The sequence below is a fragment of the Vombatus ursinus genome, unplaced genomic scaffold, assembly GCF_900497805.2.
Source record: "Vombatus ursinus unplaced genomic scaffold, bare-nosed wombat genome assembly UNPS02012319.1, whole genome shotgun sequence".
Classification (NCBI taxonomy): domain Eukaryota; kingdom Metazoa; phylum Chordata; class Mammalia; order Diprotodontia; family Vombatidae; genus Vombatus; species Vombatus ursinus.
The window spans coordinates 1411779-1427602 of NW_020952097.1; the positions used below are offsets into that span (position 1 = coordinate 1411779).

The 15824-nt window shown below is 49.1% G+C and overlaps 2 protein-coding genes across 2 annotated transcripts in view; one reads left to right on the top strand and one right to left on the bottom strand.

The window, feature by feature from the left end:
• The first annotated feature begins 4315 nt into the window (after nucleotides 1-4315).
• SHARPIN (SHANK associated RH domain interactor) lies at nucleotides 4316-8148 on the top strand. Its single transcript, XM_027857597.1, has 9 exons — nucleotides 4316-4706; nucleotides 4830-5016; nucleotides 5238-5354; nucleotides 5583-5724; nucleotides 5880-5970; nucleotides 6090-6258; nucleotides 6382-6500; nucleotides 7398-7526; nucleotides 7655-8148. Exons 1-9 carry the CDS (start codon nucleotides 4515-4517, stop codon nucleotides 7739-7741), a joined length of 1233 nt encoding a protein of 410 aa, XP_027713398.1. The 5' UTR covers nucleotides 4316-4514; the 3' UTR covers nucleotides 7742-8148.
• Nucleotides 8149-11461: 3313 nt separating this feature from the next.
• Nucleotides 11462-15824, bottom strand: part of LOC114039900 (cytochrome c1, heme protein, mitochondrial) — a 4718-nt gene continuing 355 nt past the window's right edge. Inside the window, exons 2-7 of the mRNA XM_027857821.1 lie at nucleotides 13539-13735; nucleotides 13220-13346; nucleotides 12836-12993; nucleotides 12516-12676; nucleotides 11962-12062; nucleotides 11462-11798 (exon numbers count right to left, since the gene is read on the bottom strand). Of these exons, the coding sequence (XP_027713622.1) occupies nucleotides 11694-11798; nucleotides 11962-12062; nucleotides 12516-12676; nucleotides 12836-12993; nucleotides 13220-13346; nucleotides 13539-13735 (849 nt within the window). The 3' untranslated portion in view covers nucleotides 11462-11693. The remainder of the gene's footprint in view (nucleotides 11799-11961; nucleotides 12063-12515; nucleotides 12677-12835; nucleotides 12994-13219; nucleotides 13347-13538; nucleotides 13736-15824) is intronic.

The window sequence follows — 15824 nt, forward strand, 5'->3', positions numbered from 1 at the left end:
TGACGGAATACTATTGTACTATAAGAAATGATGAGCAGGATACTCTCAGAAAAACCTGGAAAGACTTACATGGACTGATGCAAAGTGAAATTCACTGAGTACAAAGTAACAGCAATATTGTAAGATGATCAGCTGTGAATGACTTAGCTATTCTCTGCAATACAACGATCCAAGACAACTCTGACTTATGATGAAAAATGCTGTCCATCCCCAGAAAAAAAACTGATGGTGTCTGAATACAGATGGAAGCAACTTTTTTTTTTTAAGGCAATTGGGGTTAAGTGACTTGCCCAGGGTCACACAGGTATTAAGTGTCAAATGTTTGGTCTGAGGCTGGATTTGAACTCAGGTCCTCCTGACTTCAGGGCCAGTGCTCTATCCACTGTACCACCCAGCTGCCCTGCAACTTTTTTTCATCTTATTTTTCTTGAGGTCTTTTTTGTCTATGTTTTCTTTCACAACATGACTATCATGGACATGTTTTGCATGAAAACACATGTATAACCTATATCAAATTGCTTGCCTTCTCAATGGGTGTGGGGGGTGGGGAGGGAGGGAGAAAATTTGGAACTCAAAGTTTAAAAGACAAATGTTAAAAATTGTTTTTAAATACTGGGGAAAAATAAAATACTAAAAAAATTATCATTGCCTCCTCCCCCCCCAAAAAAGATAGACCATCAGACCTGGAGTTAGGAAGACCTGACTTCACAAATCCAGCCTCAGATAAGTACTAGCTGTGTGACCCTGGGCAAGTCACTTAATCTATGTTTGCCTCAGTTTCCTCATCTGTAAAATGGAGATAATAAACCACCTACCTCCCAGGGTTTTTATGAGGATCAAATGACATAACTGTAAAGTGCTTAGCAATGTTCCTGGTATAGAGTAAGTGCTATATAAATATTATTATTATTAATCAAATAGAAGAATGACATGGTCAGACTTGAGCTTTGGGAAGATCACTTTGGCAGCTGAGTGGGGGATGTACTGGAGTGGGGAAACATCAGCAGTCCAGGCACAAGGTGATGAGGGCCTGCACTAGGGTGGTGACAATGTCAGAGGATAGAAGGGGGCATGTAAAAGAGATGTTATGAAGGTAAAATCAACAGGCCATGGCAACAGGTTGGAAAAGGAGTAGGGAGAAGTAGAGAGAGAATGAGGAGGTGATGATGACACCTAGATTTTAAGCTTGGAGGACTAGGACACCTGGTGGTACCCTAGGCAGTAATAGGGAAGTTAGGGAGAGGGGAGTTTGGGGAGAAAGAGAATGAGTTTGATTTTGGACATGTTGAGTTTAAGAGGTCTATGGGACATCCAGGTGGAGGTTGCAGTTGGACATAAGAGTCTGGAGGTCAATGAGGTTGGAGCTGGATAACTAGATCTGAGAACCATCAACTCAGAGATGATAACTGAATCCATGAGAGTTGATAAGATCAAGCAAGATAATATAGAGGGAGAAGAGAAGAGGATCCTTTGGACCAGACCCTTTGGAACACTCATGGTTAGCAGGAATGACCTGAATGAAGCTGCAGCAAAGGAGGATGAGAAGGAGTGGTCAGATAGGGAGAACTAGGAGAGAATAATGTCATGAAAACCTGGAGAGAATAAAATATCAAAGAGAAGAGGGTGTTGGCTGCAGAGAGGTCAAGAATAAAGATTGAAGAAGGGCCATTGGATTAGGCAATCCAGAAATTGTTCATAACTTTGGAGAGAGCAGTTTTGGTTGAATGATGAAATCAAAAGTCAGACTATGGAGAGTTATGATGAAAGTAAGAGGAAATTGAACATAGATGGCCTTCTCAAGGAATTTAGCCATACAAGGTTGGAGAGATATGAGATAATCACTAGTAAGGATAGACGGGATCAAGTGAGGACTTTTTGAGGATGTGGGAGACGTGGGCATGTTTGTAGGCAATACAGTAGCAGCTAGTAGACAGGAAAAGATTGAAGACAAGTGAGAGTGGGGATGATGGAAGGGGAAATCTGCTGTTGAAGACAGAATGGAATCACTTTCATATATAGTCCTAAAAGGATTACTCTCTCTCTCTCACACACATACACGTGTGTGCTCATCTATATACATGTACATATAAAAACATATCTATGTGTATATCAGAGTATATTTATCAAAGCAGAACTGAAATGGACAAGGTTCTGGAGCATTGTCCTCACCATGGCACCTCCTGGAATCTCAGCCCCTCCCACTCAGTCCTTTGGGTCTGGTTTTCTACAGGCACACCTAAAGACTTTGTTAGGGGATGCCCTGCACACAGCATTTTGGTCCAAAGGTACTACCTGCAGGGTAGTCTCCTGACATCCTGCCTTCTGGCTACTACAGCAAGGATCACCTGATGCCTCTCCATAGGCTCTTCTGTATGCTTATCATTCCCAAGCAGGTGAAGCTGCTGACCTCATGGCTGAATCATGAGGGTATGTGGTCAGGAGTCACACTGGGGTCTTCTCTCACAGCCTACAATGTCTCTCTTTAGCACCTCTTTTTTGGAAAGCCCGGTGATTTAAAAAATCTCCATCTTACAGTGGGGCATTCAAGGGACCTTGGGCAAGCCAAAGAATCCCAGAATTGGAGAGTTAGGACTTTAGAAGCCGTTCAGTCCAACATACGTTGGAAAGAAATAGCCACTGTAGCATGCAAGTGGCTATCTAGCCTTTGCTGGAAGATCTCCAGTGATGGGGAACCCAGCACTTCTCAGATGGGCGGCCCATTCATGCCAGCTTTGGTCAGCTCCCTTGGGAACTTTTTCCTGACATTTAAACCTAGTTTGGCCCTCTGGGAACAAAGAGGACAAATCAAGCCTTCCTCTTAGATGAGTCTTTACTTCTCCAGCCTAAGTATCAGTCAATCAGCAATCAACTGATTAACAAGCATTCGGTATTAAGCACTTACTGATATGTCGGTCCCTGTGCAAGCCCAGTTTCTTCAAGTCATCTTCATATTACGTGGACTCAAGGTTCTTGACCCTATTGGTTGCCTCTCCTTTGGACATTACAGCTTAGGAATGCCCTTTTTACGGGGCAGCTAGGTGGTACAGTGGATAGAGCACAGGCCCTGGATTCAGGAGTACCTGAGTTCAAATCCGGCCTCAGACACATAACACTCACTAGCTGTGTGACTCTGGGCAAGTCACTTAACCCCAATTGCCTTAAAAAAATAAATTAAAAGAAAAAAAAAAAGGAATACTCTTTTTAAATTGCGGTACCAGAATTGAATACAATATTCTGACCAGGTCAGAGTACAGATGGAGTCTCAGTCATCTCCTTATTCCTGGAGGCCACATGCCTTTCTTAATGCAGCCCAAGACTAAAATAGCCTTTTAGGCCACCACATTTCACTGCCAACTCATATTAGGCTTGTGGTCTACTGAAACCTCCAGCTCTTCTTCAGGTTCACAGATACCTCACCATACCTCCCATAATTCTGTACTGGTGATGTTCATTTTTGAATCCTAGTATAAACCTTTCCACTTACCCCTATTGAATTGTATTCTTTTTTTTTTTTTTTTGGGTTAGGCAATTGGGGTTAAATGACATGCCCAAGGTCACACAGCTAGTAAGGGTCAAGTGTTTGGTCTGAGGCCGCATTTGAACTCAGGTCCTCCTGACTTCAGGGCCGGTGCTCTATCCACTGCGCCACCTAGCTGCCCCATTGAATTGTATTCTTAATAGATTCAGCCCAATGCTCTAGCGTGTAAGATATTCTTAGATCCTGGTTCACTCTCCTCCCTGCTTGGGGTCATCTTCAGATTTGATGAGGAGACCATCCCTGCCTTTGTCCAAGTCTGTGATAAAACTATGAAGCAGCACAGGGCCTACTACAGCATCCTGCGTCACTCCACGGGAGACCGCCTGCCACGCGGCTGTCCCAGCCTGGGGGTGGGGAATCTTTCCTTGTTTTCTGAAAATCCGAGAAACCTTAGGAGGGAAACAACCGCAGATAACGAAATGAACGTCCCCAAGGCCACACAGGTAAGTGTCAGGGTCTAGATACAGGGATCCACGAGTGCTCGGGGGCACAACGGGCAGCGCTACGGGCCAGGCAGCAGGAAGACCAGAGTTCAAATTCCACCTTACATACTTAGCTCTGTGACCCTGGACAAGTCGCCTAGCCTTTATTATTATGTTTCTGCTGCTGCTGCTGTTGTTAGCGCAGTAAGGTGGCGTCTGCTCTTCCAGAATCTGCACCTCAGCCCCAGCCCCGCGACCTTCCCTTCTCAGGTGCCCTGGTCTCCCCCCCTTCAGTGGTACAGCCCGCCTCGGCTCCCCCCCATCCCCGTTATTGGTATGGTCCTTCTCACGCTCCTTCTGGAGAAGAGGCCCGGCACTGGCTCAGCCCGCCCACCCCCGCGGATTGGTGTTGGAATCCTCCCAGCCCTTTCCTTCCCCCCGCCATACTACACCTGGTAGAGCCCTGTCCCTGCGGGTGGTTTTGACGGTTCTCTCCTCCGCCCCCTGCCCTAGGCCGACGCGCGGCTCAGCCTAGGCCCGGGCCGGCTGGGGTGATGGCGCCGCCTGCAGGCGGGGGCGAGGAGGGGGAGGGCGCACCGCTCGAGGAGGCGGCGGTGCTTGTGGAGGTGCGAGGCCTGGGACCCGGGCCGGGGCCTGATGGGCAGTGGCGGCTGCAGCTGAGCGCGGAGGCGTCGAGACCGGGGCACTTCCGCCTGGAGCTACAGGGCTCCGGGAGCCCCTCCGGGGTGAGCGCACCTTGGGGCTAGGAGGGAGAGAGGCCGGGGTGGGGGTGGGGGGGAGAAGTAGCTGAGCCAGGACGAGCTCGGGCACCGAACTGAGCTGCGTGCTTGCCGTGGTTGCCCACCCAGGAGGGCTTTCAGTGGCCCTTGGAATCCGTGGCCTGCACCAGCCGTAGTCCCTGCGAGCTGGAGCTCCAGCCACCTAAGGAAGGGCCCGGGCCAGGTGTTCTGACACTGTGCTTCCGCGATACTCAAGACGCCCAGCGCTGGAGTGCCCTGCTGGAGAGAGCCAGGGATCCTGCCCTCAGGGGCACAGGTCTGTTCAGGGCTTATGGAGGTCCAGGGTGGAACAGGCACTGGGGACAGAGTCACAGAAACGGGCAAGTGCTTGGGTATGAGACCACATCAGATTGGGTCACAGAAGATGACTGACTAGTCACAGGGGATGGGTTCATACCACTGGGGCCTGGGAGTACACATGCAGGGTCGGCAGTTTTGTAAGAAATTGCTTGTCCTGTCCCCTGTCTTCTCTCTCAGCTGTTGCCAGCCCTGCCTCAGCCCCTGCCCCAGGCATTCTGCCCCCTAGTATCTCCACACCACCTCCAGCTTCTGAGGCTGAGTCCCTGTGGAGCCCCCAGGATTTTTCTGAGAAAGGTGAGGTTGGGCTGTGGCTCCCATTTTCAGAGACTACATGACTGGGTCATGGGGGGTTAGGTTGGGTCAGGAAAGAGAGCATGAGGATAAGGAGGGAAGAAGAGGTGGTCCAGAGACTGAGAAAGGGAGGGCAGGATGGGGCTGAGGGGCTTGGCCTGGAAGACAGTCAGTCTTTAGGTAAGCTGAGCACTCTCACATACCCTCCCTCTGTCCCCCTGTCCCTGGCAGAGGAGCTGGCAAACCGTCTGACCCAGGCCATCTGTGGGGGAGATGAACAGGGAGCAGCTCAAGCCGCAGCTGCCCTGGCTCAGAGGCAAGTGTCCCTCAGCATCCTGCTGCAGGAGAGCTGCTTCCCTCCAGGTCCCATCAGGTGAGAGCCTTCTTTCTTTGGCCAACACCAGTCCCATCCTGACCAAGGCCTTAGTGGGGAGTCATTGCCACATGTTTGGGAGATCTCCGGGCAGATCCCCAGGCCACCAAGAGGTCCATCCATCCATTCTGCCATCGGTTCATCTGTTGGTCCAGGGTGCAGGTCACAGTGGAGGATGCAGCATCATCAGCTCACATCTCCCTCCGAGTTCATCCTCACAGCACGGTAGCAGCCCTACAAGAACAGGTGAGAGTGGCAAAGGTGGGGCTTCTGAGGCCTGGGGGGAGGGGAAGGGGGGGGAGGTGGTTGTCTCAAATCCCCACAGGGATAAGGGACCTTGTGACTTGGGCTGTTCCGTACCATAGGTGTTCAAAGAATACGGCTTCCCACCTCGGGTGCAGCGCTGGGTGATAGGCCGATGTTTGTGTGTGCCCGAAAGGAGCTTGGCCTCCTACGGGGTGCAGAGAGATGGAGACCCTGCCTTCCTCTACCTGCTTTCCGGGCCCCCTGGACCTCACAGTGCTCGGCCTCCAGGTCAGTGACAGCATCAGGAGGGGGGTGGCAAAGCAGTCAGGGCCAGGTGTGGGGATTAGCCTAAAGGTGAAGTTGTGGGAGAGGAGTACTCCTTTCTGCCTACTAACCTACTCTTTGATACAGGCCGGCGACTAGAGGCCAGCGAGAAGTCAAATGGGGAGGTCAGCTCCCTCCTCGCCCAGCAACCAGGGCTTCCCCAAGCCTCGAGTCCAGCCCCCACCAACCTGTCTGGATGCCTGCAAGTGAGTGTATCATGTGAAAATGTCTGCCAGTCTGAAGGGTGGACGGGGAATGGGACTGGTTGGAAAGTCCCATTCTCCGTCCGTCAGAAGGGTTAACCGTGTCCTGCTTTATCTCCACCCCATACCCTCAACATCCCACATACCTCTCCCAGGTTTTTGGGAAGAGTATGATGAAAAAATGAACATCGGTTCAGTTCACTCTGTAAGCACCTGCTAGGATACCAACTGACAGAGCTGGAAGGTTCCTTACTTAGAGATTATCTAATTTCATCCCCTGATTGTACACAAGAACAGACTTTACAAACACTGTCATTTTATCATCTTTACAGCTATCCTGGGAAGTTGGTGTTGTTAGTATTTACACTTTATAGATGAGGAAAGGGAGACAGAGGTTAAGTGACTTGCCCAGGGTCACACAGGTAGTTAAGTATCCGAGGCTGGATTTGAACTCAGGTCTTCCTGATTCCGGGGCAACTAGGTGGTAAAGTGGTTAGAGCACTGGGCTTGGAATCAGGAACATTTATCTTCATGAGTTTAAATCCACCCTCAGACACTTACTACCGGTGTGACCCTGGGCAAGTTTCTTAAACCTGCTTGCTTCAGTTCCTCATTGGTAAAATGAGCTGGAGAAGTGAATGGCAAACCACTTATTAGCTCTACTAAGAAAACCCCACATGAGGTCACAAAGAGCCAGATGTGACTGTGCTTCTTATTTGCCCCCACTGTCATCCCCTGCCGGAAGTGGCTCTTAAATCCAGACTGTTGACTCATAATCTAGTACGGGGTTCTCTTCACTGCCCCATGGGAGGACTGTTATAAAGTACTTAACATACCAGGTCTCGGGGCTTGAGAAAGGGTGGCTGAATTGATCCCTGAACTTATCTGTCCTCCTCCCAGGTGGGTTGGTCCTGCCCTTCTTGCACCTTCATCAATGTTCCTGGGCGACCAGGGTGCGAAATGTGCAGCACCGAACAACCAGCTTTCCGAAGCCCCCAGCCAGAGGCTTCTGCTCAACAGCCCCCAAAGGTAAGGGTGGGGAAAGTGTTGAGGATCAGTCATTAATTCATGAATTCAGTGAACATCTTGTATGCAGTCTCGTATGCAGTGCACAGTGCTAAGGACTAAGAACTGACCTCCACGTGTTTCCTCCTCAGATCACAAGGCAGGGAGAGGACATGACCATTCCCCCCAGCATCGGGTCCCTAGATGCCTTCCTTCACCTGTCAAGTGAATTTTCCTGACCCAATAAGGTCAATCTGACAGACTGGGGCTAAGTTATAGGATGGAGAGAAGTCTGAGAGTGATTTACCCACTTAATCCTGGATGGACAACAGGATGGAAATTGGACTATAATAATAAAAACAAGCCATCATATTTGGAGAAGACTAAAAAGCACTGGAGAAGATGTAAAAGCACTTTTACATCCATTATCCAAGCCAAGCTCCTATGATTGAGATTCTCCCCCAAACGCACTGGGAAGCTATCAGTTCAGTTCAGCAAATATTTATTAAACACCTGCTGTGTTTACCACCTCCTGTGGTCAATACCATCTCCACATCTACACAGGATCCCTGCCTATCAGAGAACTCAATAGGCCAAGAAGGGAATAAGAATGGAGAACCATAATAAACATTACCTAAATTCATTAGAGATGAAAACCAAGGTGTTTTGTGAAGTCAGAAGGGTTAGTAATTTTTTTTTTTTTTGAGGGGGCATATGGATGAGAATAGGCTTCCTGGAAGAGTACAGACTTGGGTTTTTTAAAAGATGGGTAAAAATCCACCATACAGAGATGTTTGTGGGATAGCAAAAGCTCAGGAGGTGGGAATGTATAGGGTTTGAGAATTGTCTGGTTTGGCTGGAATAATGCCAGGGAAGTAAATATAAAATAAGGCTGGAAAGGCAGGGGGGAATACCAAGTTGTGGGGGGCCTTGAATGCCAGGATATGAAATATCAACTTCCCTCAGAAGGCTCTTGTAGAGGTGGCTACTGGGAGTTTGCAGCAGGACTGATGTGATGAGCTCTTTACATAAGATTGACTTGGCAGCATGGCTGTGGAGTGGAGTCAGGGAGATCCACTTAAGGTCATCATGAATGGTCTAGGCAGGTAATCACGAGAACCCAGGCCAGTGTGATGGCAGCAGGAATAGTGGAGGTCCTGGGTGTGAGATATCGAGAAGGTGGAACTGCTAGGACTTGGCCACTGGTTAGATAAGAAGGGGTGAAGAAAAAAGATAACCAAGGTGACATACAGGAGACCGGATGAATAAAACATGTTTTCATAGTGGGAAAAAATAAGCCTAGGCTTGGAGATGTTGAATTTGATGTTCTGGTAGAACATCCGAGGTGGAGATGTCCTGGCTGGAGCACAGAAATTTAGAACTAGAAATACAGCTTGGGGCATCGTTGATATCTGTTGATGTTGTTAATTAGTCATGTCTGACTTTATGACCTCATTTGGGGTTTTCCAGGCAAAGATACTGGAGTGGTTGGCCATTTCCTTCTCTAGCTCACTTTACCGAAGAAACTGAGACAGAGTTAAGTGACTTGCACCGGGTCACACAGCTAGTGTCTGAGGACAAATTTGGACTCAGGTGGTCCTGACTCCAGGCCCTGCATTCTATCCACTTCACCACCTAGCCTTATCATCTACATAGAAATGATTAAAATTGCTTAATAGAGTGTAGAGAGAAGAAAGCCATGGAAAGTTACCTGGGGAATGCTCACTTTAAAGAATCCCAGAGTCACAGGAGAAACAGTAGACTGACTATGCAGAATGCAGCATTATAAAATGATGCAGAGAAGTCAAGGAGAATGAGGTCTAAATAGAGGCCTTTAGATTATGTGATTGAAATCATTGGCAATCTTTGAGAGAGCAGTTTCAGTAAAAACTTGTGATGCAAGCCAGATGACAAGAGAGGGAATGGTAAGGAAATAGTAAAAATAGCAGGTTATTATCAGGCATTTCCTTAGAGGCAGCTGGGTGGTGCAGTGAATAGTATGCTGGCCTTGGAGTCAGGAAGATCAAATGTCTGCCTCAGTGTCTTCATCTGTAAAATGGAGCTAATAACAGTTGGTTTGCCAGTTATTTTCATATATATTAGCTTTGAAAATAGAAGCGATTGAGTGTAAGTGTAAAGGGTTTTTTCAGGTTTAGGAAGATGTGTTTGCAGGAGCCAATGGAAGGAGAAATTCAAGACGCATGAAGGAGATGAGATGGTGGAATGAAGTTCTAGAGGAGTCAGAAGGGTAAGGAGGGAGGGATTGGCTTTAGTAAGAAGGGATAACCATGGAAATCAAGGAGGTAAGAGGAAAGGGGCTGAGAAAATGTGGAGGTTCTATCTTTAATAAAAGCTGTGTGGGTCATTGGGGGCTAAGGGATTGGCTCTTAGGAGACTGGTCCTGTAACTTGCACATCTCTCCTTCCCTTAGTTCATGCATTCTACAACCACCCCTGTACAAAAGGCACTGCCATCCTGCCAAGGACCTCATGATGTAGTACAAAGGAAACACATACACACACAAAAGAGCAAGATACCAAATACCAAGGAGAGATGAAAATGCTCTGTGAGCAACGTGAGGGAAATCATTTTCACTGAAAGGAGTGGGGTGCGGTAGGGAGAGATGGCTAAGGAGAAAGATGTCCTAAAAGTTCTACAGAGAGAAACATGCCATGGGCCTGGAAAGTAGGCATTCCTGCATTTGGGAAGGGTTGGACAGTCCATTCCAGGCTTTTGGGGGAGAGGACAGCAAGAAAGAACTAGAGACATTTGTCATCACAACTTACCTCAAACACAGTATGTAAACAGCAATAGCAAAATAAAGCTGGAAAGAGATTAGAGCCCGGTTATGGAAAGCTTTGTGTGCTGGGCACCATTATTTTTTTTTTTCCTCAATGGAGAACCATTGAAAGTTTCTGAGTAGAAGGATGATAGGATGAGAACAGTGTCTGAGGAAGGGAAGGTTACTCAGTAGTGGGAAGGTTAGAGAAGGCAGATGACTGAGACCAGGGCAGTGCCATTAGGAAAAGGGACAGATATGAGCTACCGGAGGTAGAGTCAACAGGACTTTAAAATAATGGGAGCATGACAGGATGTGAGCCTGGGGGGTCTAGAAGTGTCATTAGTTGCTAATCTTTTTCAGGTGAATTTTAAGGGGAAGAATTGAGGGAAACTGGGGTAATGGTAACTGCACTGGAGATGAAAATCCAGTCTTTTTCACTCCCCCAGGCAGGGTACACCACTCTCCTTGCCTTGTCTGAGTTTAGAAGGTGGCAATCCCCAAAAGGTGTGTGTATGGGTGTGGAAATGTTTCTTTTTGTACCACCTCCGATACTGTATATTTATTGAGGGGCAGAGGAATAGGGAGGAGTAAGATAAGAGGATAGGTAAAACTCCGGGATCCTAGGGCACCCAAACCTAGAGCTCAATGAGGGCATCTTTTTGTTCAAAGTATAGAAACATAAACCTCTATGTCCTGTTATCCCTCCTCCCTAGTAAATATCATCAAGGATGGCAGAAAGGAAGGAGGGATTTTAAGGGCTTCTTCAGAAGGTGGGACAACAGGGAAAGTGCCTCAGGGAACATAAGGAAGTTCAGGTCTATCACAATGCCCTCCCCCAAACTCCTTCCCTTACAAACCCAAACACTGCTTTCTAACAGTGTGACCTTGAGCAAATCAACAACTTCTGGGGCCTCTAAAAATGAAGAGATTGGTAACTGATCCTACTTGGTCCCTCCCTCTACATCAAGTCCCTGCTACTAAAGGGTGACAGATTAGCCCCTGCCTAAACCCTAACTTACAACTATCTAAACTGCTTCAGAAGAGCATAGGCATATCCTATTCCTCATTCCTGAGGGCAACTAAAACCTATTAACACTCAGTTTTCTGAAGAGCCTAACTTCAAGCTAGCTACCTTGACCTGGCCCTATTCAGTCTCCTCATTTAGCCATTCAAACAGTCACATTGAGAAACTTAATTTATTTCTGGTGGGGGGAGGAGGGGACCGGCAGTGCTGGTGGGGCAAAGCCAGTTCTTCTGCCCCACCCCGACCCTTGCCCATCCAAGAGGAGTGGTCAGACTGGGCTGGACCTGATGGCCAGACTGACCATGCCTGCAGGATGAGATCTGCCAGGTTGGGCTGAAGTGAATCAAGCCCAATAGTGGAGGAAGATGTCCACATCAAGGTGAAATCACTTAGGGGGCCGGTATGCCAGCTTCCGACTCTTCAGCACTGACCATTTGTGCCTTTTCATGGCGTAGGTGAGGGGGATCAGCAAAGCAAACATTAGCAGCATCTGGGGAAGAAGACCTCAAAGAGCTCAGGGAGAAACTCCCTTCCCTCCCTCTACAGGCTGCGGGCTTCTTGCCCCAACACCCCACCCTTTCCTTTCTCCCTCTCCTTGCCCCCCCCCAAACTTCCATCTTCTCCCACCCCAGCCTCTTCCAGGCCTTTATCACCTTGAGCCCCATAAGTTTGCGATGATCATGCTCTGGTTCAGCTGCCCAGCGAAGGAAGGTACACACGTCCTTTGCTACCTGTGACATAGTGGCTGGTGTACCTGTGGGGACCAGAATAGTGATACGATGAACACAAAGCACTACCAACAAGATTTGCTACTACAGCCCAGACCACTGAAGAGACTGGGCTCAGAGCAATAGGACCATGGGGATAGGTCCCCATGGTAAGATGATGGGTTGACAGGACTTTGTGGGTCAGGCAAAGCCTCTTGCAAGGGCCCTGAGCTTCCACTTCGGCCCTGATAACAGAAAATAGGAAGAGAGGGAAGGATCATAGAGTTCAAAGCTAGAAGAGGCCTTAGGATGTATAGCTCAAGGCCTTCATTTGTGCCCAAGGTCACACAACTAGTAAGTAAATAAGGTATGGGAGAAGAGGACTAGGACTAGTGGGGAATAGGAAAGAGTAAGGCACAGGGAGATGGTCTAAGAATAGGACAGAGTGGGTAGGGGAAAGGAAAAGAAGACACAGAGGATGGGGGCAGTATGAAGCTCACCATCATCATACTCAAGGATCTCATTGTAGATAGGAGGAGCCATGGCAATGGCCTGGCCAGGGAAGTAGGCATTGAAGTAAAGACCCTCTCGAAGGGAGACTCCAGCAGGTGGGTCACAGTATCCCGTGAGCAGGGAAAAGACATAATCCTCACCGCCGTGCCTGGTCCAGGAGACAGTAGTAAGTACTAACTACAATCTTCCCAAACCCATGCTCATACGCAGGCCCCTGACTTACCCACTGGGGTCCTTTAAGTTTAGGACCTAGCTCAGCTCCCAATGACTGGTAAAAAAAAAAAAAAAAAAAAAAAGGTTGCAGTACCTGGCTCGGATGATGTAGCTGAGGTCGGGGGGTAGCGCCCCATTGTTGGCAGCCCGAGCAGCCTCAGGGTTAGGGTAAGGCTTGGGGAGATAGTCAGAAAGCTTGCCTGGCCTCATGAACATCTCTCCATCTTCATTAGGGCCATCTTGAACCTCTATCTAGAATCCAGACATTGTCCCTAAGTCACCAAGCTATTTAAGGTACAGACTATCCCCAGTCACCCAACTAACTTTCCCCAAAGTCTCCCTGATGATAGCCCAGGCATAGACCCTGTCTCCTATATGTGGCCTTCAAAGAGCTCTCCCAGCCCTTTTCTGTTCTATTGGTCGATCTCAGTTTCTCAGGACCTCGACCTCTGCTCTGATACAGTCACATCTTCCTTACCTCCTCTGCCAAGGCCTTGGCTTCTGATTCAGTGTAGCACACACCCACCAAATGGCGATAAGCCAAGTAGTCCATGCTATGGCAGGAGGAGCACACCTGCTTATATACTTGGAAGCCCCGGCGAATGCTAGAGTAGAAAAGACAGAGAACTCAGGGAAGCCTCAAGTAACCCTCCACTACAAATGCATACACACATACACACTTGAGGGTAGCCAGCTCACTTTGTCCCCCATTCTACCACTTCCCACTCCACCCTGTCAGAAAGTTCTACCCACTAACTTAAATTCCACAGGATTCAATAGCAAAATCCTAACCCTACCTGCCGTGGTCCAAGGAGGAGAGGAAGCCTCGGTGAGACCAGGGGTAGCTTGGTGGGTGCAGCTCTAGGTCACTGGCACCTACAGCAGTGTGCAAGGCCACGGCGAGCCCTGCACCTCCCGCCGCCAGCATGCCCAGGGCTGATAGCACGACTTTCCGGCCCCTCGAGAGGTTTGAGAATGATGACATTGTGGCAGCCTGAAAGGTATCCACTTAGCTCAGCACTCTTGCCATCCTCACTCAGGGCTCTCATCAGCTCAGTGCCTAAAGGTTCCCTTCTCGTTCCCAGAAGTCTACAAGGCTCCAATTAATTTATAGTACACCTCCCGTGCCCTGCTTAATACAAAGCTCACATCCCCAAAAAACAGGTGTTTATATATAGCCAAATGAACTGCAGACCTCCCCCTCACCCCTCCCACCCCTGGTCTCCCAAGGGAAGAATAGTGGGGGAAAATCAGGTCTTAGCCACTGTGACTATGTACTAAGCAAATTCATTCATTAACTGTTTTGGTCCTCAGTTTTCTTATCAGTAAAAAATGATCCCTAAAGTTGCTTTTTCTAGCTCCAGATACTATAATATTCCTATATGGTTGAGGTACTTTCCAGGTCTAAGACTTATTTTACCCATCCTAACTAGGGGAAGAGGAAAACTATTTTCAACAAGGCCTAGGGCTCCATTCTCCCCCACTCAGAAACAGAAAAGGTGACCATCCCCCACCTTTTTCTTTCAATCAAAGGTAGAGATCAGCCCCCAGGGTTGACCTAACCCAGCCTTAGATAAGGAATGAATTTTAAGAGGAGGTTTAGAGAATGAAGGGAAACAAGGGAAGAGGGATTCAGATGGATCTCTTAGGTAAGGGCAGAAGCTCAAGGTCAAAGGTAGCTAGACCAGAACATGCTAAGGTCATGCCCAGACACAAGTGGAGAGGAGCACTGTACAGAGTACAGGTATACAAACGTCTCTATGTCCCTGTAAGCAGGATGCTTAGGAGGACAACTCAGCCAGGGTCCTTCTGTTTCTAGACAGGACTGGGGAAGGAGATCTACCTTGTTTTTATAGGATCGTACAAATCCTGCTTTAAAGGACCATATAAATCTTACTGCCTATCAAGAAGCTACACATCTCATTGGTGATCTAACCTCTCTTCCTCCTGCTGCAACACATACATCCCTTCTCTCCACACTAAGGCAGCAGGAATGGAAGACAGCATGCCCTCCTCTCTCTTGCAATGCAGACCTTCAGTCAGCTTCTCCCACTTCCAGGTCCCAGGAGCTCCAGTTGCCATACAAGGCCAAGGTCCCCCATATGGGGATTGCCAAGGCTGGAGGAATCCAGGAGAAAATGAGGGAAGAAAGTGGACCTCAGCAACCCCTAAATGTTGAGTGGAGCAGGGTAGGCAGACACAGGCCACAGGAACCAGAAAACAAACCAATCCAAGGATAAAAACCTACTTCCCCACAGCCAGTCAGCCAGCTCTGGGGGCTGATTAGAGGCTGGAGCTCCAAATTAGAACCAGGACCTACACCTATACAGAGGGCAGACCAGCGCATATCAGACTGCTGGTGTTTGGGAAGGATTCTCTCTAGGGTGTGATCTCACTCTTTCCCATGATGGTCCCTTTCCCAGTTCCTAGAGAAGAAGCATTACCCAGGGCTGGAGACAGTTACAAATGCTTAGCCCTCCTCCTTTGTACTTTGTGTCAGCTTCCCTCCCTAGCCCATAGCCCTGGGCCAAGGTCACCTCAGGCTCCAAGGATAGAGGGGCCTAGGGGCTCCGCAATCCCAAAATAACCTAGGAGGGGGCTACACAGACTCAGAGTGGACAGAAAGAGGTCACAGGGGGCGTGGAGGGTCATGCGTGGAAAGCCTAGGCCAAAGGGTGGGGCTGCCCTCCAGCCTGACTTGTACAGTGACCCCTAGGGCAGGGGAGTGGGGATTTTAAGGTGAGGCTAAAGCCAGCAGGGACCCCTGGGAGGAAAGGCAGGGTGGAGTAGGGGCCCCACGGGGCACAGGGAATCGACCCTGGGGAGGGAGAGAATGGGGGTCCGGGGAAGGGGGTAGTTGGGGCAGGGGCTGTTACTCTTGACAGGGTCCAGGACTAGCCGCATCCTTGGAGGAATGGATCGGACCAGCGCTGCAGGGCGGGGACCCCAGGCCGGGGGCCGGGCTACAGAGCAGGGACACGCTGCCTGGCCCGGCTCGGGCTGCAGGGCGGGGAGCGGGGACACGGTGCCCAGCCCGGCCCGGGCTGCAGGGCGGGGAGCGGGGACACGGTGCCCAGCCCGGC

Coding starts and splice junctions, on each gene's coding strand:
- SHARPIN (XM_027857597.1), top strand. CDS start 4,515: ATGGCGCCGCCTGCAGGCGGGGGCGAGGAGGGGGAGGGCGCACCGCTC. Junction 5,355..5,582: donor CCAGGATTTTTCTGAGAAAG/GTGAGGTTGGGC, acceptor TGTCCCTGGCAG/AGGAGCTGGCAAACCGTCTG. Junction 7,527..7,654: donor CTGCTCAACAGCCCCCAAAG/GTAAGGGTGGGG, acceptor TTTCCTCCTCAG/ATCACAAGGCAGGGAGAGGA.